We start from the raw sequence: 23,453 nt of genomic DNA, 5'->3' as shown, positions 1-23,453 counted from the left end.
GCACGAGACAGTTGCATGGTTTTAAGAACGGGCTAGAAAAACCCTCATCTGGGGGGGGTTCAGGCAGGGGGCTGGACTGGATGCAACTTCTGGAGGTCCCCGTCAGCCCTGTTTCTCTACGACAACGAACCTCCACCATGCGAGCTCTCAGCGTTGCATGGGGCAGAAGCTCCCTACCCGCCACGCTGGCAGGCACCGGTATAACCCTCCATGCCAGGATGCACCAGCAAGGTCCTTCCAAGATGCAGCCTCAGCTGACTGCTCCCACCCCAAACAGGGCTGAGATGGCCCCAAAGGGGCTGGCCGACATAGGCAGGCAGATGCTGCCCTTACCGCCCCTGCCAGCCCTAGGGGTACAAGAGCCGGGGACAGAGCATGGCCGAGCTCATCAGCTGCAGATGCCCAGATCGGAGGGAACAAAGGGGCTCTTGATATCACCACCTGGAGCAGCTGGCTGCAGAAGGCGGCCCTGCTGCGCGGGCAGCCAGATGGCACCGACTTCGAAGCATCTCGCGCCGCTAAGACCTGAGTCTGCCAAACCCCACGTTGGCCTCTGTCTCCCACTTCGCTTTGAGTGCAGATGCTAACGGGGAAGGGCCAAAGGGTTGGCACATGGGCAGCAGAGATGAAAGGAGCCCTGGCTCCACGGCGGGGTCCATCCTTGCATGCTTCTAAGCCCAGCCTTCGCTGGAGGTGCTCCCTATCGACTGGGGCAAGCACGGCGTCCAGGCTGTGATCTGCAACATCTATCGCGGGGAGCACAGGAGATGGATGCTCCTGGCTTTGTAGGGATGCACAAGGCCCCTTTAGTCTATCAGAGGGCATTCACTTCTCCACACTCCCTGTTCAGGGGTTGGGCTCCCCATGCCGAGTCGCACAGCTCCTCCTGCTGCACTCTTAGACCACCTTACACATGTGCCCCCTTGGCATCACCCAGCAGGGCACATGCCCAGCAGGAGGTTCAACAAGAGCAAGTACAAAGTCCTGCACTTACGACAGAGCAATCCCATGAAAAGGACCTGGGGGGGGGGGAGACAGGGAACAAGAAGCTGAACAGGAGCCAGCAGTGTGCCCTTGGTGCCAAGAAGGCTACTGGCATCCTGGGCTGCGTTGGTTGTCAGCAAATCGATGGCAGCGATTCTTCCCTCTATTCAGCACTGGGGAGGCCACATCTGGAGTCCTGTGTCCAGTTGTGGGACCCCCATTATAGAAAGGATGTGGATGCATTGGAGAGAGTCCAGCACAGGGCAATGAAAGTGGCTGGGGCATAGGATTTGTGAGAAGAGGCCGAGGGAGCTGGGCTAATTTAGTCTGGAGAAGAGAAGACCGAGGGGGATTGAATAGCAGCCTTCACCTCCCTGCAGGGGGCTGCAAGGAGGATGGAGCTGGGCTGGTCTCAGTGGGGGCAGGTGACAGAAGGAGCAATGGGCTCAAGATGCAGCAAGGGAAGGTGAGATTAGGTATCAGGAAAACTTTGTCCTTCGGAAAGTTGTGAAACACCAGAATGGGTTACCCAGAGAGGTGGTGGAGTCCCTATCCTTGGAGGTTTGCAAGACCCAGCTAGACAAAGCCTTGGCTGGGATGATGTAGTTGGGGCTGGTCCTGCTTGGAGCAGGGGTTGGACTAGATGTGACCGCCTGAGCTCCCTTCAACCCTGTGACTCTACAAAGCCCATTAAGAGAGAGGAGCCATTCGCAGGTTTTATATTTCTGTGTGAAGAGACCAGCTCACAAGCCAGCAGCATCACGGGCTTATTAAGCTGGCTCCTGGCAGCACGAGGCGGCGAGACACCGATGCTGCAGTTCAGCGATATGGCAGACTCATCACAATTACCCTTTAATTTTGTGCAATTTAACCATCAAGGCAAGAGGCGCATTAGCTTCCCAAATGAGCCCGGGGGTCAGCGCTTCGCTGCCAGACCAGCGCTTTAGAGCAACCTGACCAACTGGCTTCAACATATCGTGTGTCAAACCTGCCGGCCTGGGCACACGGGGCCGACGGTGCCGGGGAGAGGTTACCTGCCCGTCACTGGCACTTTGTTCCTCCCGAACAAAAGGCAGCAGCTCGGAAAGGGCTCGTTCCTTAAGGGCTCGTGGTGACAGCTCCTCCGCACAAAGGGAGCAGAGCTCTGCGCGAGGGAAGCATGTTATCACCACAAACACTGGCAGCAACACACGCCAGGGCCCTCCTCCGAGCGTCGGGGTGAAGGGAGACAACACAACACAAGGCTGCGGCACCGTGGGAGACGCAGAGAGACTCGCTGCCATCGGGCAACAGGACCTAAGAAGATTAGTACGGTTTCACAGAGGCAGATGTTCGAAGTGGAGGATTCCCCTCCCCGCTGGAGAGAGCAGCCCTGGTACTTCCAGGTGTGAAGCAACAGCTGCCAAGGGTTGTTCTGCTGTGGGGATCACCCGGGTCTCCGGGCTGTGCTGGTTGCCCCCCACTCCCTTTCTGTGTCGGGGGGTTTTAAGCCTCCTCCAGAGGCGCTGGGTGCTGCAGCCCAGGCTGGGGATGGGGCTGGGCTGGGACAATGCTCCTGCTGGCACCAACCCTGCAGGGTCCCGGCTGGAGGGTCTCGGGCTCAGCCCCACGCTGCACTGGGGCAGGAAGGGATTTCCCCCCTGCTCAGACTGGTTGCACTGGGGGGTTTACCTTCCTCTGCAGCAGAGGCAAGACCTGGGCCTGGGCTCTCTGCAGTGCCCATGACCCCCCGGCAGCAGGACGTTGGCAGCTGCGGCCCCCCTGTATCCCAGGGGCAGGGGGATGTGTCAGGGGCAACTCTGCTTGCAGCTCTGAGGTTGGACATGGGGTTTGTTTGGGCTGGTTTGGACGGGGCTGATCCTGCCTCAGACTGGATATGACCCTGCAGCTCCCTGCCAGCCCCGCGGCTCTCAGACACTGTGAAAGGCCCTTCCCTGGAAGGTGGTGCAGTGACATTTCCCACCTTCCAGCTGGCCCGGCAGAGGCCAGGACACCAAGCCGGGCGAAGGCAGGGGTGGGAGTCCCCACTGCTCTGGGCTGATGCATTCCTCCCTTCCCTTGTGAACATCAGCAAACTTCCCCGCGTCCTAGGAAGCGATGCCAAATCACCGCATCCCCTCCAAGGGCTGCAAAACACTTTGCAGCTTACTCCCTGCCTCCCTCCGGGCCAGGTATTAATATGCATCTATCAGCTGCCAGCTCAGGCGTGCAGAGGTTAAGCAAACACAATCCAAGGTCGCCCATTGTGCCACCATCAGAAGCGTCCCCGCTCAGACCAGCTCGTCGGCAGCTTTCTCAATCCCTCTCAGATGAAGGACTCCTGAAGACGCCGGCACCCGGCAGCACTCAGCAAGGCAAGGACAGAGTAAAAGGGACCATCTACTTCAGCAGCTACGGCACGCGCCAGAAGAGATCAGTGCCTATGTGAAAAACTTCCCTCAAAAATAAAGGCTACAGCCGAAGTCCCAGCGTGAGGCCCCGGTAGCAGACTCCTGTGTTTTCATCTGGTCTCTGATCACCTCGCCCAAGAGGCAGCTTTGCCTTCTGCTATGTCAGGTTGCTCCGAATCCCATTCAAGCCTCTTACGGGAAGGTTCAAAAGCAGAGCTGGCGTCTAGCGCGGCCTCTTGCGCATGCTGGGAGGATTGCCCTGTAGCGCAGTGCTTGGATGCTACACGGGGGACCCCAGGAGAACGCTACCAGAAGCCAGGCGGAGCGGGGAGGGGGCCAGCGGAGAGGAAACCAGCCGTTTCCTCCCCGATTTCTCTCTGCAATCTAAACGCACTTTGAAGTGCCAATCTCCTTGGGGAAAGGCCTGTGCCCACCTGTCTTTTAGTCTCCAAATCACTGCCAGAGAAGCGACGACTGCTCTCCCAGGCTCGGGCAAGACCCAGCATAGGTGCCCAAGCCTCGGCTCTGCTGGACGGCAGCACCGCGATGCATCGGCAGCAAGAGCACCTTGCCGCGGCGGGCCGCAAAGCTGCACGTCAGCTCCGTTCCGCGGCCCCAGGAAGCAGGTGCAGGAAGGTGAAGACGGACTCGCCCCAGATCACAGCAGCGAGTCAGCAAAAGGAAGGGGAACGAGGGGGCTGAGACCAGCAAACCCACCTGCGTGGCCACGGCGGGGAACTCTGACCTTTGGCACCCAGGAGAAGGCACGTGGCCTCTTCGCCTTGCCGCCGGCCCCGCTGTCAGCCTCCACCAGGGTCTTGGCGGTCGCCAGCCACGATCCTGCATTTAATGATTGCCTCCGTTCCCAGGTGGCCGAGGCTGGGGGGAGGAAGGCAGGAAGGGAGCCGGGAACAGTGGGGAGTTGTGCAAGCTAATCACTTTTACACTAGAAAAAGCATTCTACCCCCAGGGCTACAAACAGGTTGTAAGAACATGCTGACTTCATAAGCCTGCTTCTGAAAGCTGTTCCAGCTCCTATTAAATATTGATTGGGTGCCTCTTTTGTGCCATCGCTTTTCGGCTTCGGCCTCCCCCCCAAACACGTCCCCCCCACCCCTGCCTATAGTTACAGCACATCAGCATTTAGTGTTTTTCCCCTGGCGCGGCCGGCAATCCGTTCCGTACCGAGAGGCACAGATGAGTTACGGCGATCCTTGCAACTGTAATTTAGCGACGACGAGACACTGATGAGTTCATGGCTTTGTTTCTCATTAATCTTTTATTGCTCCCAGTTCCGTGCGCCTTTGTACTACAACCCCGCTCTGCAAATAGGGGAACAAGATCCCTCGCGTGCACGCGCACACACGTGCACTCGCACACACAGGCGGGTAGTCTGAGCCTGGCTACACACCTGCAGTCAGAAAAAAAAGAAAGCACTACCCCGGCATCTGTCCCACACCAGACCCCAAGGTTATGGCAACACTAGACATCACCTCTGCTCCAGGAATCTGGGCTAAAGCATCGAGACAGCGAAGGACGTGCATGATTTTATCTAGGTTAGTGGTTCTCGGCGTTTTCAGACTCTGATTAGACTCCACACGCTCATAAAATGCCAGCTCTTAGCTGTCACTCTTTTTGACTATGGAAAAATAATAGAGCCGTTTTTCCTGTCGCGCAGATCTCAGACGGATCGGCGCGGGGCAGCATGCAGATGACACCGTGGCTTCCCATTGGAAGTTTCTGGGTTTATTAGCATAGGTGTTAGCATGCCGAAAATAGTGCCCGCGTGGTATGGCACCCTGGAAAGGATCTCGTGGCACGCCACAGTGCCCGTGCGCCTCGGGGAGTAAATGAACTGCTTTACCCAAGATCACGGGGGTCTGATTCTCGCATCCCCCCTGTACACACTGGTGCATCCTTTCTTCCTTCCCACGAAGGATGGGAAGACCAAAAGCAGCGCAGAAGGTATTAACCGGAGATGTTGCAACTCCACCCCCAGCGACTGCGGCTTAGCTAGCAGAACGGCATGCCTAGGGAAACCGCGGTGCCCCCATCACTTGGGTCACGAGGGATTTTAGGGGACCTCCCTGCCCTGGAAGCAGCAGATGCAAGTGGCGCTTGGCATCTCTCGGGTTGAAGCTCCCTGGGCAGGGACCACGCGGGGTGGAGGAGCAGGGAGCTGGCTGTGTGGAGGCATCGAGCACTGTCCTCGATAAAGCAGAAGAAACAGAAAGACAAGTTCTGGAGACAGGCTTCCAACTTAATTACAGCCTGCGACGATCCCCTGCCTCCCCCGTACGCTGCTCCCTGATCCAGCATGAAAGCCTCAGCCCGGAGGTCTGTCAGCCACGCCAAAGGCTGGGCTTTCAGGGAGCAAGCTAATGAGCCTCTGTCTGTCAGGCTGGTGTTTCCGGCACTTCCTCCGTTTCCACAGCCCACAAAACCCCCCCTTCAAAGGACAGCACTCGTGGCAGCTCTGCTCGAGATCACCGGGGCCGAGTCCGATAAAGAAGCTAGCTTTTCCCCCGTGAGGAAGAAGGTACAGAACTGCCATCGTCTCATTAGAGAGACAGGAGGCAGCGAGGTAAAAACGCGGCATCAAAACCCTGCCGGAGAGCTGAGCGACTAACCAAAGGGAAGCGAAGCAGAGCCCTGCAGAGCCAGGGGCGCGGGGCACTTGGCTGCAGCCGGCGAGAACAGATCACGCGGCTGGGAGAGCCCGGACAGCGCGCACGCCAGCTTCTCCAGGGCCGGGATTCCCCGGCACGCGAGATGCGTCTGATAAAGACCCACAGAGGAGGCCAAAGCGTGCGGCACATGGGGTGCGCGTGGCAAAGCTGCGACCAGAGCAAGGATGCTGTGCAGGAAGAGAGCAGCAAGGCCTGGACTGGGCCCAGCAGGAAAGACACCAAGGAGACTCGAGGTGTAAATCGAAGCCAACCCCGAAACGCTGTCATCACCGCCAACTGGAGATGGGGCGGACGCACCAGGCTGCGGGAACCCTCCGATCCGTTGTGTGGTGCGTCTAATGAGTCTCGGCTCCGACTTGCCATCTGCCTCTTAATCACCATGATTTGTACTGTCACCTAAATGGCTCCCGCTGGCTTTGTAAAGCAAAAAGACGCGCTCCCCTTGCGAGTCCACCGTCCCAACAGCCGGCTCCGGGCTCCTGGACTGTAATCAAGGACAGACACATAAGCCATGCACCCCGCTTGGTCTAGGAAACTCTCCTTGGGCCCCATTGTGGGTTCAGAGAAGCAGAAGCCTCAGGCAACGTCATGGCCAAGGACAGCAAAGGCGCTGTAGGAGCAAGAGCAAGACGCCCATCGGTACAGGAGAGGTTGCACGCTCGCAGGGCACATTTGCACCGAAGTGGAATCCTTCGGCAAGGAAACCTTGGACCCTGGCACCGAGCCCAGGCCTGTCCCACTTCAATTAGGACTGGAAGTGAAGCCACATGGCAGGGACAAGGCCCCCCAGGTGCGGAGGTGGAATCGGGGCTTTCCCCAGCAGCTGCCGCGGTGCCTAACGAAGGCGCACGGCAGAGAATTGATCCCGGGATGCTGTTAACAAGACCTACTTGCAGTAACAAGTATTGTTAACTGTCATCTCGCCCAAGGAGAGAGGCTTGTTTCCAGAGGTAAATTGCTTGTAATTGTTAGAGCCGGGCGCTGTCGGATCCCTTGCGCCTGGCTCAGGTTGGCACCTGCATCCACGGGCTCCGGGCTGCACGGGGAGAGCAGCGCCGGCTAACCCGATCCACACCAGTGCAGCACAACCCCTCCCCGGACAAGCTGCCCTGCAGTGACCCAGCAGCTGATTTTACCAGGACCTAAATGCCATGTGTGTCCCCCCCACAAGCAACAGACCCATTGCACAGGTCTCTATAACCCGTATACGCAGCACTTGCATGTGTTCCTTCCCAGACACAGCCACCATCAGTCAGCAGGAGGACGCCAGCAGCCCCGGGACCTCTCACCTGTGGGCACATCATCACGGCCACCCCCACGGCTTTGGCTTCCCTTGCCAGGAGGCCACACACCTAGTGTCAGAGGGGTAGGCCACAGCCAGCCCCGCTCCACAGCATCAGCAGCACACTGGCAAGAAGCAGGCAGGTGATTTTTGCTGCTTCCTTTTTTTTTTAGGAAGGGAAAAAAAACAGAAGAGCTTCTAGCAGCCCATAAATATCCTCGTAATCAGGCAGTGACAGGGAAGGGAACAGAGAGGAAGTGCCGCAGTTAAATGGGGTTTGGGTAAAATATTACTCTTTCTAAAATTTGCTCAAGTGTGGCAGAGGCTCGACCGGCTGAAACTGTAAAAAATGGCAGGGAGAGACTAATTCCTCTCCAGAGCAGCAGGGGAGGCAGCGCGCAGGAGATAAAACCACCGGCGAACGGAGGCGTCTGAAATACCTCCGCGCCCACCCGTCCCTGCACGGCGCCGGGGAAGCTCGCCCTGGCTCCAAATCCTGCTCCTTTCTCCCGTTTTGCAGCAAAAGCAGCCAGGGAAAGCCAGGAGCAGGATGCAAAGCTAGCCCTAGAGCACGGGTTTTCAGCCTGTGGTGGGGAGGGTTCACAGACCGTCCAAAGGGGTCCGCAAAAGATGGTACGTGATCCAAAGTCAGCAAATGCCCGCACGTACAGCTCAAAGGGGTCTGCACACCTTCATTTCAATCTTTTTTTTTTACTGGCCTGCAAGTGAAAACAGCTGTCCTAGACAGCACATGAATGACACGACCAGACAAGGTACCCGATACAGAGCCCAGTGGGATGGAAATGCCAGCACCACTGGGACCGCATGCTGGTGGCCAAATGTCACGTGAGGCCATGTATGGAGCAGAGCTCCCCTCTGCATCCGAGACACCGCAGTGGCCCCTGCATCAGCTTGAGGTCTTGGGTCCCTTTTGCTTGCTGGGTCAGACGCGAGCATGCAGCGCTGCCTGACTTGGTAGGCTGCATAGGTGCTTCCGAAGGGCTGCTCTGCCCAGCTTGCAAACAGGACGCCGCTCTCCGAAGGCAGGCCGTTATCCTCCTAGTGCCAAGCAAGGATGGCGAGTGAGGGACGCAGCCTTAGCTGGGACAAAGTAGTTGGGGCTGGTCCTGCTTGGAGCAGGAGTTTGGACTAGATACGACTTCCTGAGCGCCCGTCCCGCCTGCGTTGTCTGCAATTCTGTGAAAACACCAGGGACTATGGGGATTTTTACTTCCTCTGTAGCAAGGGGTACGACTCTTCTTGGGATCTCAAGTATTTAAACAAGCTCCTGCCTGTCCTGGCAATAGCAGGACACCGGCCACGCTCAGGGGTCCCCCAGCATTAAGTGGGGCAGGCCAGGGGGGTCCTGGTGGGCTGGGCACGAGGCCTGGTAGCTGTGCTTCTTTGAGGAACCAGTTAGACAAACACTTCCCCGGGCTGCTTTCAAACAGGGCTGAGCCTTCCTTGCAGGGGCCGGGACCAGATGCGAGCTCCCAAGGGCCCTGCCAGCTCGACTTTGCTCCAGCTCTCCGCTAACACCCAAAAGCCAGTTCTTCCAGTGCCACAGAAGCAGCGAACCTTTCAAGAGACCTTGACAACCGAGCCGGCCCATCGACATTGGGCAGAAAAAAAGCAAGCCTCTGCTTTGCCAATAATCCACAAACTTCGTTGTGTTTACTGCTGCAACACTTCCCCTGCTCTGGCAAGGGGGGAAAAAAAAAATCCATTACTTTTTTCAAAATCTCCAAGTTGGAGATTTTGAAAAAAGTAATGGATTTTTTTTTTCTCTTCTTTCTCCCCCCCGCCCCCTTTTCTGTTCCTTAAATCAGGGTCCGTGTGTGTTCGGCTCCTTTCCCCCAGAGTATTACCAATTAAGATATCAATTTAGATAAATTGTGGGATTGGAGCAGGATTTGTATTGCTATTGCATCAATTGAGCAAATGTAGCTTTCTAGCGCATAAAACTGTTAACGAGATGCTATAATTTAGCTGTCCAAAAGGAACGAGCGCCTGAAAAAAAAAAAAAAAAAACTGAATTAAAAAAATCAACTTTCTATGAGCGCTCGACTGCAGGGAGATAAGCAAGGGGATGCTCCGGCCCCAGAAGTCTCAGCTCTCCAAGCAAGGAGCATGTTCAGGCAGGGACAGGCTTGTGCTGTACGGAGCTGGGATCCACAGCCAAGTCCCCAGGCTTCCTGCTCTTTCTCCTGGAGGCCAAGAGGAAGAGAATCGAGCCTGTGCTCCTTGTCCCTGGGACTGGCCTGACAGCTCCAGGGAGGGAGGGGTATGGCAGGAGAGCAACCCCCCTTTTATTATGCAGCGTGAAGTGTTCATTTATGTGTCAGCTGGAAGCATCTCTCCCAGGCACAGCCTGCAGGAGACAGAGTCCAAAGTCTGTTTCCAAACTCCGACGCTGAGCCTTATGCTTGGCAAAGGCAGGACTCCTAATTCACTGCGGGCGGGTGAGAGGATGGAGGCTGTAACACCGACAAGACCCTGGAACTTAACCCCCAGCCCTCAAGCGAGGGGATGTGCTGGAAGGGCAGACCCCTGCCTACACCAGGGCTGCACCCAGGAAGATGTACGACCCCTGCCTAAAAGGGAAGTCGCTGGGTAATAAGACGGGACCGCTGCTCTGTAACCCATACGGCAGCATCTGCTCCAAGAGACCATATTGCAGCCCTGATAAGAGATCCTGCAGAGAGGCTGCTCTGATAAGCTTAAACATGTTTCAGGCTTTGGCTCAAGCTAGCTCCCAGCCCGTGCATGCTCCAGCAGTGACTTGCAGAGGGCACGGAGCTAGCCCTGCTTCATGCATGAGGGGGTAGGGTACCAAGACCGGCCGACTGCGGGGGGGATTAAAAAGGACAAGGCAGATGAGCACAGCTGTCAAAAGCCCAGGACTACGCTAACCCATGCAATCCTCTGGTCTTTGGCCAGCTGCATGCCTTCTACCCCAAAAGAGGGGTTACTGCAGCCTCCCCCAACTCAGTATCAAGTAGAGGGAACAGTCTAGGGCTTGATTTTTATGCACCGGAGCCAAGATAAAGACAAGTGCAAAGTCCTGCACTTAAGATGCAACAAATCCCATGCATGGGTGCAGGCTGCGGGCTGACTGGCTGGGCAGCAGCTCTGCAGAAAAGGGACCTGGGGGTGACAGTGGACAAGAGCCAGCAGTGAGCCCTTGTTGCCAAGAAGGGTAATGGCATCCTGGGCTGCATTGGTAGGAGCGGTGCCAGCAGATCGAGGGATGTGATTCTTCCCCTCTATTCAGCACCGGGGAGGCCACATCTGGAGTCCCGTGTCCAGCTGTGGGCCCTGCTACAGAAAGGAAGTGGACACATTGGAGAGTCCAGAGGAGGGGAACGAAAATGGTTGTGTCGCTGGGACGCAGGACTGGTGAGGAGACGCTGAGGGAACTGGGCTGATCGAGCCTGCAGAAGAGAAGACTTAGGGGGATTTGATAGCAGCCTTCACCTCCCTGCCGGGGGGCTGCAAAAAGGATGGAGCTGGACTGGTCTCAGTGGGGGCAGATGACAGGACAAGGAGCAATGGGCTCAAGCTGCAGCAAGGGAAGGTGAGGTTCGATATTAGGAAAAACTCTCACAAGGAGAGTAGTAAAACACTGGAAAAGGCTCCCCAGAGAGGTGGTGGCATCTCCATCCTTGGAGGTTAAGACCCAGCTAGACAAAGCCTGGGCTGGGATGATCTAGTTGTGGCTGGTCCTGCTTAGAGCAGAAGGCTGAACTAGATGCGACCTCCTGAAGTCCCTTCAACCCTCATTTTCTACAATTCTGTGATTTTAAGAGCAGCTGCTTACATTTAACAACCACTGAAAAAGCTGTAATCCCTGGCAAATCTGCACAGTGGTCCCAGGGGAGCCCCCAAGTCAGGCCTGTACCCAGTGAAGAGCTGTCAGCTCCCAGGATGCAGCCTCTTGTTCCGTTTCCACCAGGAAAGCGCAACCCCGGCTGCGTGCTAGGAGGGGACGCATGGAGAAGCAGCATTCAGAGGCTCCAGTCATGCTCCAGGCGCAGCAGAGGTACTTGGCTCTTCCGAGCAGAGAAACCCAGGACACCGGGAGAGCAGCAGGTGCAATCCATAGTGTTCACAGATTCCCAGAGCCGTGGGGCTCGCAGGGAGGTGTGGGGTCACATCCAGTCCAAGCCCTGCCTGAGGCACCACACACACCTGGCGCGTGTAGCAGGGGTGGGATTCCCTCCCAGCCCCATGCATCAACCAGCACAGCCCAAAAGCCTGGGAGATCCACACAGCAGAGCACGGGGCATCGCTGCTCCTAGATCCTCCTGCCCAGCGCCTGTCCACCCTTTCCCCCCCGACACCCCCAGAGATGCAGAGTCCCCCTCCCCTGGTGTCTCTCCCGCAGCGTCTCAGCTCAGAAGCATCACTCACCCATCAAGGGCTCGTCATCCCATCACCCCGTGCGCGCGGCATCTGCAAACCTAGCACATGGGAGGCAGGTGGGGGGGGACATGAAGCGGGGAAGAGAGAGACATCTGCCTGCAAACGCGTCGTGTTCCTCGACAGCGACGAGCGATAGAGACATTAGCCGCGATCAGCGCCGGCTCTCAGAACTCATTTCGCGCCAAGCGATGAAGGCGGGAGATGAAAGGCTGTAGGATTTTATTACCCTGGATTTTCAGCGTGTCAGTTCCCATCTACTACACCAGGTGCCTAGGGACCAATTTGCCTTCCGCAGGATGGAGATGGATCTCCCCAGCAGAGCTCTGCTTGCTCATCGCTAGCTACTGGGCTCTCCCGTCCCCTCCCAAACAAGGGGCAGATAAGCCGCTACCGCCGGAGAGCTTCGTCCGCATCTCGCCCGGCTCAATGCCTGTCCTGGCAACGTGGGAGCACAGCTTCAAAGGCTGCTTTCAGGAAGCTGCAGATAGGAGCCAACACAGCAGGTCACCCAGCTACGCTAAGAGCCGGCCCAAAACTGGAGCAGACCGAGCCCTGAGCCCGCCTCCCCCGCGTGCATCCTTTCTCCACACCCACGCGGGGTCGGCATTTGCGTTCCTGCATCTGACCCACGTGCTCCAGGAAGGGCTGCAGAAAAAGAGGTGAATGAGCTGTGCCCCCCTCCCCACACGCTATCCCCCCAAGCCGGCTGCAGAGTCCTCCGGCCACGCTCCTGGGCTTCGCTCTCCCTCGGCCAGCCAGGGGAATGGCAACCAGAGCCAGGCCGGCAGGCACCCGGCTGCCGCAGGCTCCTGCACGTGCTAGCCAGTCGAGCGTGCACAACGTGGGCGTCCGCGCACACCTGATGCTGCCGGGAGCCTGGTCCTGAATTCCTCTCAGGTTCTCGCCCCGAGCCCGTTGCCAGGGAGAAGCCGGAGTCTCATTTCCAGGAGGAGAAAAGCAGGGAGGACGAGGACGGGGAGGGAAGGAGGAGGTGCATCGGGAGCCCAGGGCCGCATACCGACACAGCCCGGTGGTGGGCCCAGCGAGGATCTGGATGAGATCCCATCTTATTAAACCGTTGGGTAAACACCCTAGTTATTACATTCCCAGATAATTAAGCAAGGCCTGAGCATGGGGAGCGGGGAGCAATCCTGGAAGCCCAAGCAGGGCTGGCCACTCTGTAGCGAGAGGGATACGGCTCAGAGAGGAGCAGATCCCAGAGGGAAAGGGAATGACGGGCTGGAGAACAGCTGCAGAAAGAGCAAAAAAACGAGCTAGGAAGATCGGAAAACAAGGGGCTGAATGCAGCCAGGGGGCTCAGCTGGACACGGCGAGGGCCGCTGCAGAGCAGCAAGGTGCTCGGTCTACATCCATCCGATGGGGGTGGGCAGAGCAGCCAGCCCCCCTGAACGCCAAGGAAAACACCTTCCAGGCTGCCAGGGGAAGGGCCGGGAACATGGAGATCAAAGCCCTGGAGAAAACGCTGCAGGGAGGAACGCCGGCACGGCCCCTGGGACCGGAGGAGCCCGAGCCGGGGTTTCCCACCTCTTCTTGCAATGCATGTCACTCACAGCCCAGGGGAGAGCTTCAAAGGGGGGCTGGCCTCTGCTGGGAGCATGCACGAGCTTCGTTCTCCGGGGTGCCGTGCACACCAGCGAACCCAGAGCAAGGAACAGCATCCGATAACCCAAGCTCATGGCCCCGGACAGCTGCCCCGGTGGGATGCTAGCAGAGCTGGGAGAGAGGACTTCCCCCAAGTTGGAGCAGGGAAGCGGCAGTGCTGCCATCCGTGGAGGGTTTCCAGAAGAGGCCGGTACACACTTGTCTGGGGTGTGCAAAGGACAGCGCAGCCAGCAGGGAGCGGGACCAGACAGCTATGGAGGTCTCTGCCAGCTCTGGGGTCTTTTGATTGCAAAGAGCGAGTGGGTTGCACAGAGCCAGTGAGCTTCCCCCAAACAAGACCCTAAGAAAATGACCAGCAAGAAGCAACAGCGTGGGGAGGCTTCCCATCACCGACCCAGCCCCTGATCTCAGGGCCAGGACTGTGTTTTCTGGGCTACGATGACCTCGGGTGCCCTGAAAAGCACAGGCAGAGGAAACGCCACGGGAGGAGAGCAGGTCCCTGCAGGAGACTAGCTTTCCAGGGCCCATCCAAGCCCAACTGTACAGGGAGGCAAGGAGAAGGCACCGAAAGGGAACGCAGCAGTCCCAGTGGCTCTGGGCCTCCGGAGGACCCACACGCCGCCCCGCCAAAAAGAGCGAAAACCTAGAGCCACGGGGCTGGAAGAGAGCGCCAGGGGTCACATCTAGTCCAAGCCCCTGCCTGAGACACAATCAGCCCTAAAACTCACACAAGGAAGTTTTTTCACACCGTGTGCAATTACAAGTGTGAGGAGAGTGGTCACCGGATGCGGTGGGAGCTGAGAGCTCGACCAGATCCACCCAGGGACTGGACATGGGCTTGGAGGAAACGGGCATGGGGCGCTCCGGAGCGGGAGCTAACAGCACGGCCTCTGCATCAGACCGGCCTGGCCCGTAAAGGCTGCAAGGGAAAGAGGAGCAGCGGGAAAAACCCTGCTCGGACTCCGCCGCTCTCCCGTCCAGCTCCGCTCTGCCCGTGTGACACTGGAGACTGGACACGACAGACCTGGGTCTGACCCAGTCCACAGTAGTCCTCGCATTCTTCTCCAAACCATCCCAGACACGTCCATCGCCTGAACTCTACATGAATGACCATCAACCCCGACACAACACAGGACACCGCACCCGAACCTGGCACAGGGAAAGCCAACGTCCTGCTTCTACAAGAGGCTGTCAATATATGCTGTGGAGAGCGCAGGTCGAGGCCATGCCCCTGCTGCAGAGGAAGGCAAAACCTCTCGGTGCGACCAGTGTGAGCAGAGGGAAATCCCTTCCTGCCCCAGTGCAGTGTGGGGCTGAGTCTGAGCGCGGGGGCAAGACCCTGCAGCCAGGACCCTGCGGGGTTGGTGCCAGCAGGAGCATTGGCACAGCCCAGCCCATCCCCAACCTGGACTACAGCAGCACCAAAGCCTCTGGAAGAGGCTTAACAACCCCTTAGGAGTTGTCACAGAAGTAGTCAGCACGGCACAGGGGCTGTAAGGTGCCGGCACTACCTCAAGACAAGCCAAAGCCAACGTAGCGCCAAGCCCCGGCATGGCAGCGAAGCAGCCAGCGCCCCGTAGCCTTCACCGGGAATGTCCCCCTCCCATTATGCAAGCGGCATGCTCAGCTCCCCGCAACACCATGCCACCTGCGGCAGATGCCAAGGAGACAGCAGGAGGAACCGTCTAATCTTAGCCGTTATTCATAATTCAGTGTGTACAAAACACCGCGGCGTTGCAGACGGCAGGAATTTCCAAGCTCCGGTTCCCACAGCAACCCCGGCTCTGCCCCCCCTGCCCATCTGCCCCGTTTGGGAGGCTCTGGGATGCTTTCCTTGGACAGCGGAGCGAGGAGGCCAAAGCAGGAGCCACTAGCACAGCCCATTGCACTGCCCGGGGCGTGCGCTATGTGCCAGGCCCCTGCTCAGAAGAGAAAGCCACCTTGAATCGCAGCCTCTCTGCGCACCAGCCAAGCCGCCACCCCCTTCATGCAGTATTCATACGACGTATTAAAGATGCCGGCTGGAGGTCCCTTCGGCTAGCAGGGCCAGTTGCCGTGCTCCCTGGAGCCCCTTGAAATCCACGGGCAGATTGTGCGACAAGCAGCCCGTGCCTGCGAAGTTGGCTGACCGCCGGGAGGCTCCGATCACAGCACGGATGTGACCCCCCGCTGCAGCCGCAAGAAAGCATCACACCCGTTTCAATGGGTGAAAGAACAACCCCTTGGTTTTGTGGCCCTCAGAACAGCTCTGCACCCGGCAAGAGAGGACAGCACCCCCCTATTTTGCACACAGGGGAACGGAGGCCTGGAATATGTGAAGTGCCCCAGGCTGGAGTCGGAGGCAGAGGTCAAGTCGGAAGCTAAATCAGAGGTGCACTCGCACCCCAGCACAGCAAAGCAGAAAAGATGATCCCAAATCAGAAAACGAGGGTTGGAAGGGACCTCAAGAGGCCACATCTAGCCCAACCCCCAATGCTTCACGTTCCTGGGATGGTAGGAAAGCAGAGCTGGAAAGGACCAAGCATCTCACCTAGTCCCTTGCTCAAGGCAGGATCAGCCCCAACTAAGCCAGCTCAGCCACGGGTCTGTCCAACCTGATTTTGAAAACCTCCAAAAGACGGAGATCCCACCACTCCTCTAGGTGCCTGTTGCGATCCCTAACCCTGCTCAGAGACCAGACGCTCCCCTTCATCTCCAGCCTCAGTTTCCCCTGCTGCAGCTGGAGACCATTGCTCCTAGCTCCGTCCCGAGGCCACAGAGAAGAGTCTGCCTCCATCCTCGGTCATCGCCCTGCAGGGATTTGACGACCGTGATCAAAACCCTCTCTGCTCCACACCAAACAACCCTAGTTCATCTAGCCTTAATTCAGTCTGGCCTCCCAGGCCCCTCTTTCCAACCTGCCCACCTTTTTGAAGAGCAGGGCCCAGAAGTGGGCACTGGACTCCAGGGGAGGCTTCCCCAGTGCAGAGCGGAGCTGGAGAATCACCGCCTTGGATTTGCAAGCAATGCTCCTGTTCATACAACCCAGGAGGCTGCTGGGTTCGTGCTCAGGTTGAGCACCATAGGTCGGCACACACGGGTCCCGAAGCAGCTCCCATCTGCTCGGTCCCTTACCGAGACGTTCGGGCACGGGGCGACGTGTCCCAACAGCTCCGGTCCTCGGGTCTTGGACATCAGATGCGCCCAGCTTCTGCTTGGAAGCTTGGTCCATGCAGGCTGGTCTTCAGGAGCCTTTATGCCAGAGGCTGAAGGGGTCTATAATGTGACTACAAGTCCCAGAGGGAGAGGAGGAAGGAGTCTCCAAGACAAACCTGGATTTTACTCATCTCCCTGCAGCCCTCCATGTGCCATGCCGCACCCCAGAGGCTGCAGGGAAGTTGGAAGGCCCCGTCTGAGGCTGCGAGACCAAGCCCAGAGGACTGGAAGGCAACATTCGCTGCTTAAGCTGCCTGCTTCTCCCGAATGCTCAGCTGCGTGGCACTTTCCATTCAGCTCACATTAGCATGCAGCCGGCTGCATCTGGCCATGCGCCCTGCAACCTGCGGCCACAGGAGGGTCACCAGAGGCTGACGCCAGGGCAGGGAGGGAAGCCTCATAGGGGGATGGTCTCCACGCCGGGAGGCTGGCCGACACAAAGACTGCATTTTCCCCAGATAGGGCTTTGGCGGGTCTATATTGCCCCTCGCCTACCCCGCTCGGCTCTGAAACCCACCTGCTGCCAGAGGCCTGGGGACAGAAGCCTTATGAGCAGGAAGAAAAGAAAACCAGCAAAGAACGGAAAACTAAGGTGGGGAGTTAGCACGTTATATGGTCTCCTGCTCTGGAGCGAGACTGATTTTTGGACCTTAAGTACGGACAGACAAACAACTGACTGCAGAGTAAAAGGGGTCTCAAGGCACTGGAAAGCACAGAGACGCTCCCATGTCTCCAGCCAAGGTGAAGGTCATGCAAGGAACGGCAGGCCTGGGGCAGGTGCCTTTCTCTCCTCCCCGCCCCCGCCGGTCCCTCCTGCTCTCTGCACATACAGCCCCTTCTTGGCAGTAACTAAGGCGCAGGGAACCGTAGGCAGAGGTGCCCGGAAGCCTTCCCTGCCTCCGACACGCGCATCCCACACAAGGAGCCGCATCTGCCTCGGGGAAGAGAGTCGGAGGCTGTACTGCGCAGATGCTCGCCGAGAGGCAGCTGCTGCAGCCACCCCCGGTTCGAACGGCAGAGTCCTGGCACAACAGAGGCCCCGTGACCCGCCGTTACGGCTGCCAACTTCGCTACTCGTGGGGGTCTGCCCCCCCCCGAGTCCATAGCCAGGGACCGTGGTCACCTGCAGACAGACATCCTACCTGAGTGCTTTCACCCTCCAGTCTTGGGGGCCGGATGCTGGAGAGGTGGATGGTTTTGTAGTCTCCCGAGTTCAGCTTCACCACGATGGCGTCCGCGTTGAGCACCTGCATCACCTGGGGACAAAGCAGCAGCGGCAGGTGAGCCCGTACCGAGGGCAACAACTCCGGCGTCCCACCCAGCCCTCCCGGCATGCCTCCCCCCTTGCACAGCTAACCCAGGCCGGGGGGTCTCCAGGGCACAGCTCAGCCCTGGGAACATGAAGCTGCCTCCCTCCAAGGCGCTGGCAGGCCCAGGACCACCGACTGGCAGAAAAGGCCTGAAAGGCAGGTAGCACCACTGGGCAATGCCTCCCTGCCAGCCCCAAGCAGGTGGCCATGGGAGCAACTGGGCTGGACTCAGCCAGCATGCATGCCCAGGACAGGCCTTGCCGCTTCAGATGCCCAGTGACCAAGCCATGCAGGGAAGGACCCCAGTCAACGGAGCTCCCTCCCTTGGCAGTACAGCCCAAGGGACCAGCGCCAAGCCCGGTGCTGGCACAAGGGTCCCCAATCAGCAGGCCATGAGGGCACTCTGATGACAGCAGAGACCCCACGGTCCCCAGCCCGACCACGTGCTGGTCCAGTGCTTAAGGCAGGGGACTCTGGACTCCACAACGGTGCCTTAATCAAGAGGCCTGCTGGGATGAGCTTTGGAGAGATGAGGGAGAGGACAACAGAGGCCCTGTTGCAAGAAGCAAGGCAAGGACTGAGGGGCTGCCTAGACCCAGCTTCCAGGCGCAGCCCATGAAGCAAATAAGCCGAATGCTCAAGAGACCAAAAAGCACCTCTCCAGCTGCTGCAGACCCAGAAATGCGGTGCTGTTTTAAGCATTTCCAGCCACGTTTAATCCTGTGCAAACATAGCTGAGCTGGTCCGAGTGGGACAGCACCTGGGCTATAGCCAGCAAGGCTGACGCCCCGCTCTGCGGTGTTCGGAGCCCCGGCCCTCTGCACCCCTCTCCCGCGTAAGGAACGAGCATTTTTATTCTTGCCTTGAAACAACAAGCCACCCAGCTGCTTGCGGCCGGAGGGCAGGCAAAGCTTTGCCAGCCTGCCTTGGACCCCCCCCGCGTGCAGCCGGAGCCCAGGCAGCAACACCAGGCCCTGGTGGGGAAACAGGAGAGGAGTAAAGAAGGAACAGACTCTGGCCCCTGGCACCGCTCTTGCTCTGGCGAGCGCATGTGTCGGCGGCGCGTGCTTAGTCAGAGGGATAACAGGATTACGCAAATCCAAATTAAAACAGACACCGAGGGTTGCGTCTGCTCCTTTCGGCAGAGAACACCCCTCAGGGGCTTCGTTACCCATGGCCTCAGCCTCCTCTGGGCCCTGGTTTTGCAGACAAAACCCATCGCTCCAGAGCTGCTTGCGTGCCGAGGGCAGAGTAATCCAATCTCATGCTTCGGGGCATAATTGTGGCGGCGGGGGTCAGAAAGGGATCCCAGGCTCCCCGGAGCCAGGCTGCCCGCGGATGGGGCTCTGCCTTCCTCCAAAACCTCCAGTGTGGCCAGTGTTGGGGCCAGGACTGCCCGATGCCAGGCCTCAGGGCTGAGGCAGGAGGCCTGACCCTGCCTTCAGGATGCTGCTGCCATGTTTCCTGCTGCACCCAGAAACATGCAAAGAGCATCACCAAACAGGCTTGAAGCAATGTAGACAGAGCCCATGGCAGGGAAAGGCAGAGCAGGGTGGAGGGTGGCACAACAAGGGCAGTGGCTGTAAGACACGGGTCGCTTCCTGCCAGCTGCTTCAATTAAGTGTGCACGAGGCCGTTTACATCGGGGCTCTCAGAGTCGTGGAGCCGCGGGGCTGCAGGGTCACATCCAGTCCAAGGCAAGATCAGCCCCATCCAAACCAGCCCTGACAAACCCCACGTGCAACCCTTGGAGCCACATGACAGTTGCCCCTAACACAGCCCCAAGCATCGCCCCTATGTCTGCCCCAGGATACAGGGGGGCTGCAGTTGCCAACGTCCTGCTGCTGCCGGGGCAGGGGGTCATAGGTGCTGCAGAGTGCCCAGGCCCAGGCCTTGCCCCCGCTGCAGAGGAAGGCAAAATCCCCCAATGCGACCAGTCTGAGATGGGGGGAAATCCCCTCTTGCCCCAGTGAAGCATGAGGCTGAGCCTGAGCACAGGGGCAAGACACTCCAGCCAGGATCCTGCGGGGTTGGTGCCAGCAGGAGCATTGGCACAGCCCAGCCCCATCCCCAGCCTGGGCTGCAGCAGCACCTCACCTGAGGGAGGCTTAGACCCCAATACAGGGAGCAGAAAAGGGGGTTGGGGCAGACAGCACAACCCAGAGGCCTAGGACACCCCACAGCAGAGCATGGGCATCGCTGCACCTAGATCCTCCCGCCCAGCGCCCATCCTGACCCCTCCAGTGCTGGAGCTCCCCACCAGCCTCCGGCCCTGGCGTCTCCCACAGCCTCCCTGCTCTGACAATGCTTTTCCCCTAGATCCAGCCCAAACCTCCTTGTCTGCAACTTCCAGCCGCTGGTCCACATCCTGCTCTCTGCAGCAAGAGAAAAAGTGTTTTCTCTTCTCTTTATGGCAGCCCTTCAAGCATAAAGCTCAAGTATAAATCCTGCAAGCAGAGCATCACTGTAAGCTAAGCCCCAGGCTGCTTGTCTATCCAGCCCCAGGGAAGCAGATGGAGCCAAACGCCACGGGAGCAACATCAGGACTAGAGATCCCCGTTCCAAACACCCCAGGTGGGATTTGGACTCTGGGACCCACGGCAGCTTGGACAGGCCGGCCTAAGTGAGCAGGATTGCTGCCATCAGTTAAGCCAGCCATGGGGTCAGGACCCTGCACTGGGGTCACTCGGGGCCAAGGAGATAGCCATGACCTTAAAGGAAGGTGGAAGCAACTCCCACGGGCACCACATCCATCACCTGCCGCACATGCCAGTTCCTCCCCTGGCTGCCAGGGCTGGAGGGGTTGGCAGCAGAAGGGGAGACTCGGCATACCCACCCCGAGACGCCGGCCTCTTTATCTGGCTAACAAATGTCCCAGTCTGCTGTTTACAGCTCCCTTTCTCCAATATTTATTGCAGTTTCACCTGCCCCAGTACAAAAGCCGCAGGCGCTTTGATAAATGGATCGAAGGGCTTTGTCGAGGCGCTGCTGTTGCATCCGAAAGAGCCTCCGCACGCGCTGCTCTGGCTTTCCCCAGGAAGGCTCTGAAATGAAACTGCCCCCGGGGCCTCCTCCTGGAGGGAGGGCAAGGCGAATGCTCCAAAGCACCAATAAACCAGAGCTGCTCCCGGCCAGACCCAGGTGCAGCTGCCCGCCCGCCCGCGGCTCCCAGCGCTCGGCTTCCCGGGGTCCCTCCCCAGCAAGGAGGTTGGGGCTTTGCACATGAGAGGCTCTGTCACAGCTGTTGATCCTTATGAGTTCTCCGATTTTCCGACCCAAAGGTTTGTATCAGGGATGTGTCTCGCACCACGGTCGCTCCCCCAGCGGCGGTAGCAGCTCTTCCAGATGCTCTGCCCGAGGAAACTCTGCTCCCAATGCACACACCCCTCTGGACTCTCGGTCCCTGAACAGCTGAGAGATGCTTCCCTGGATGGGTCCGAAGTTCGACATCCCCCAACACAAGATCCGGGAATGGTCAGACTGGTGCGAACTGGTGCATTTTTGCCTTCCTTTGCAGCGGGGCTCTCTGCAGCGCCCACGACCCCCTGGCAGCAGCAGGACGGTGGCGGCCGCAGCCCCCCTGCTTTCCTGGGGGCAGGGGCAACTGTGTCATGAGGCTTCAAGGTTGCACAGGGTCTGTCTGGGCTCATTTGGACAGGGCTGATCCTGCTTCGGGCAGGGCTGGGACTGGATGCGACCCCGCAGCTCCCTTCCAGCCCCACGGCTCTAGGATTTGACAATCCCAGCATCACGTGGCAGCAATTCAGAACAGTTGTCTCCAGGATCCCAGATGCTCTCGCGTCTGCTTTCACTGTATGGTTAAGGGGCAGCATATGCCTCCCCTGGCTGTGCCTACTAGTGGGACCAGAGACCCACCAGGCACAGACCAGACCGGAGGGCAGAGCCACACAGCCCTGGAGCTCAGCAGCTACGTGCAGGGAAGATGCTCCGGGGTCCGGCGGCTGGCCTGTGGCTCGACCGATCTGGACTCAATTCCTCCTTCTGCTGGGCTCCCTGCATGACGCTGGCCAAGTCCCTTTGGGAAGCGAGGCACCGCTATCTGTGAAATGGGAAGCAGCAGCTGCATGCCCAGCAGGACAGCGGTGTGCTGGAGATGGCGAGGCACATGGACATTATGGGACCAGAGATTAGAGGCACATGGGCCAAGCCGAGATCCACGCAAGGGCAGTCTGGAGGGACCTTCTTGGGTTTGCAGGATAGAACAGCCCATGCCTTTCCACTCGACCTAGATCTCTGCTGCGTGCCTCCATCACCCACCGAGTTCAGCGCCACGATCTGGTAGACAAAGGGTGCTGGCACATTCCCCTAAAACCCAGGTTGATTTGGCCAAGACGCGGAGGGTCTGAAGACCTGCGTTTGGGCACAGCTTGCAAAGGAAAGGAAAAGGGGTTCATCTTGAGAAGCCAAGGACGTCCCAGCCAGCCCCACCAGAGGCAGGGCTCCAGCGCAGCAATAGGGAGCACGGTCCTCCCCAAAGCTGTCACAGCGCCACGCCGGCTCGCTACACCCACCCACCGCCACCGCCTCATTAAGCCCATGCACCCAGAGATTAATGGCCACATTAACTGTTTCTTTGCGCCTACGATAGATCAATGCTGGGACAGATTAAGATCAGCTTTCCCAGATGTGCGGTGACAAGCTGCTTCCTGCCAGGCTTTCCCCTTGCCCAGACCCCAGGGAAACCTGACAGGGGGTTACAGCTACAGGGGCCAGCCAGCAAAGGCAGAAGTGGGGAGGCAGTGCGGACCAAGCTGTGGGTTTCTGGCCTTGTAAGAAACCCCAAGCTGACCCCCCTTCCCGGCTTCTGGATTTCCAGTACACGGAGACTTCACCTTTGACTGACAAAGTCTAGGCCCCTCTGAAGTGTCTGGAACGGAGGCACCAGCCGCTGCGTGGGGAAGCCCCTTGGCTGGGAGCAGTTGGGCTGGCTCGGTGGGGTTAGCTCCTTTGGCCACACAGAAGCCAGCTCACCCCCATGGGGTAGCTGAAGGCAACAGGCCTGGGTGGCACTTGCTGATACCCATCCACTGACACCCAGTTGGGTCCTAAAAGCTCTGCCCGAGCTGCCTCTGCTTTGCATTTCCAGACCAGAGATGCACTTTAGAGAGCAGGCAGGGAGAGATGCATTTGTCCAGCACTGCTAATGGGCAAAACCTCACCCCAGAACACAGGACCTTCTGCAACATGAAGACTTAGCTCCCTGCCACCCCCTTCAAGCCTGCTCTCTCTGCAGCCAAACCCTCCTCCAATGAAGGGAGCAACCGGCTCTCGCTCGCGCCCCGTCAGCGAAACGTGACGGCAGCCGGACCCGCCGCTCGCCAAAGCCCATCAGACACGGTCAGAGGAGCTGCCTCGACGCTGCCATGCAACTTCCTCCCCTGCTGGAAACCAGGACGTCAGTGCCGGGAGCAGAACGAGCGGCGCGGCCGGCTGCCCGGCCCCGGGACGGCGCCAGCAATAAAGCGATCGACTCCGCGGCGTTGGCCGTGTCAGCTCTCATTAGCCGCCGGGACACGCTCGACCGCAAACATTC

At 58.7% G+C, this 23,453-nt stretch overlaps 1 protein-coding gene across 1 annotated transcript in view; it reads right to left on the bottom strand.

Moving 5' to 3' along the window:
- SND1 (staphylococcal nuclease and tudor domain containing 1) overlaps window positions 1-23,453 on the bottom strand; it is a 227,842-nt gene that overhangs the window by 156,809 nt on the left and 47,580 nt on the right. The window contains exon 10 of the mRNA XM_059725618.1: window positions 17,732-17,845. Coding sequence (XP_059581601.1) covers window positions 17,732-17,845 — 114 coding nt within the window. The remainder of the gene's footprint in view (window positions 1-17,731; window positions 17,846-23,453) is intronic.

The sequence above is a fragment of the Alligator mississippiensis genome, chromosome 4, assembly GCF_030867095.1.
Source record: "Alligator mississippiensis isolate rAllMis1 chromosome 4, rAllMis1, whole genome shotgun sequence".
Lineage (NCBI taxonomy): Eukaryota > Metazoa > Chordata > Crocodylia > Alligatoridae > Alligator > Alligator mississippiensis.
Note: the sequence above shows the minus strand (reverse complement) of the source record. Positions and strands in the feature narration are given on the sequence as shown.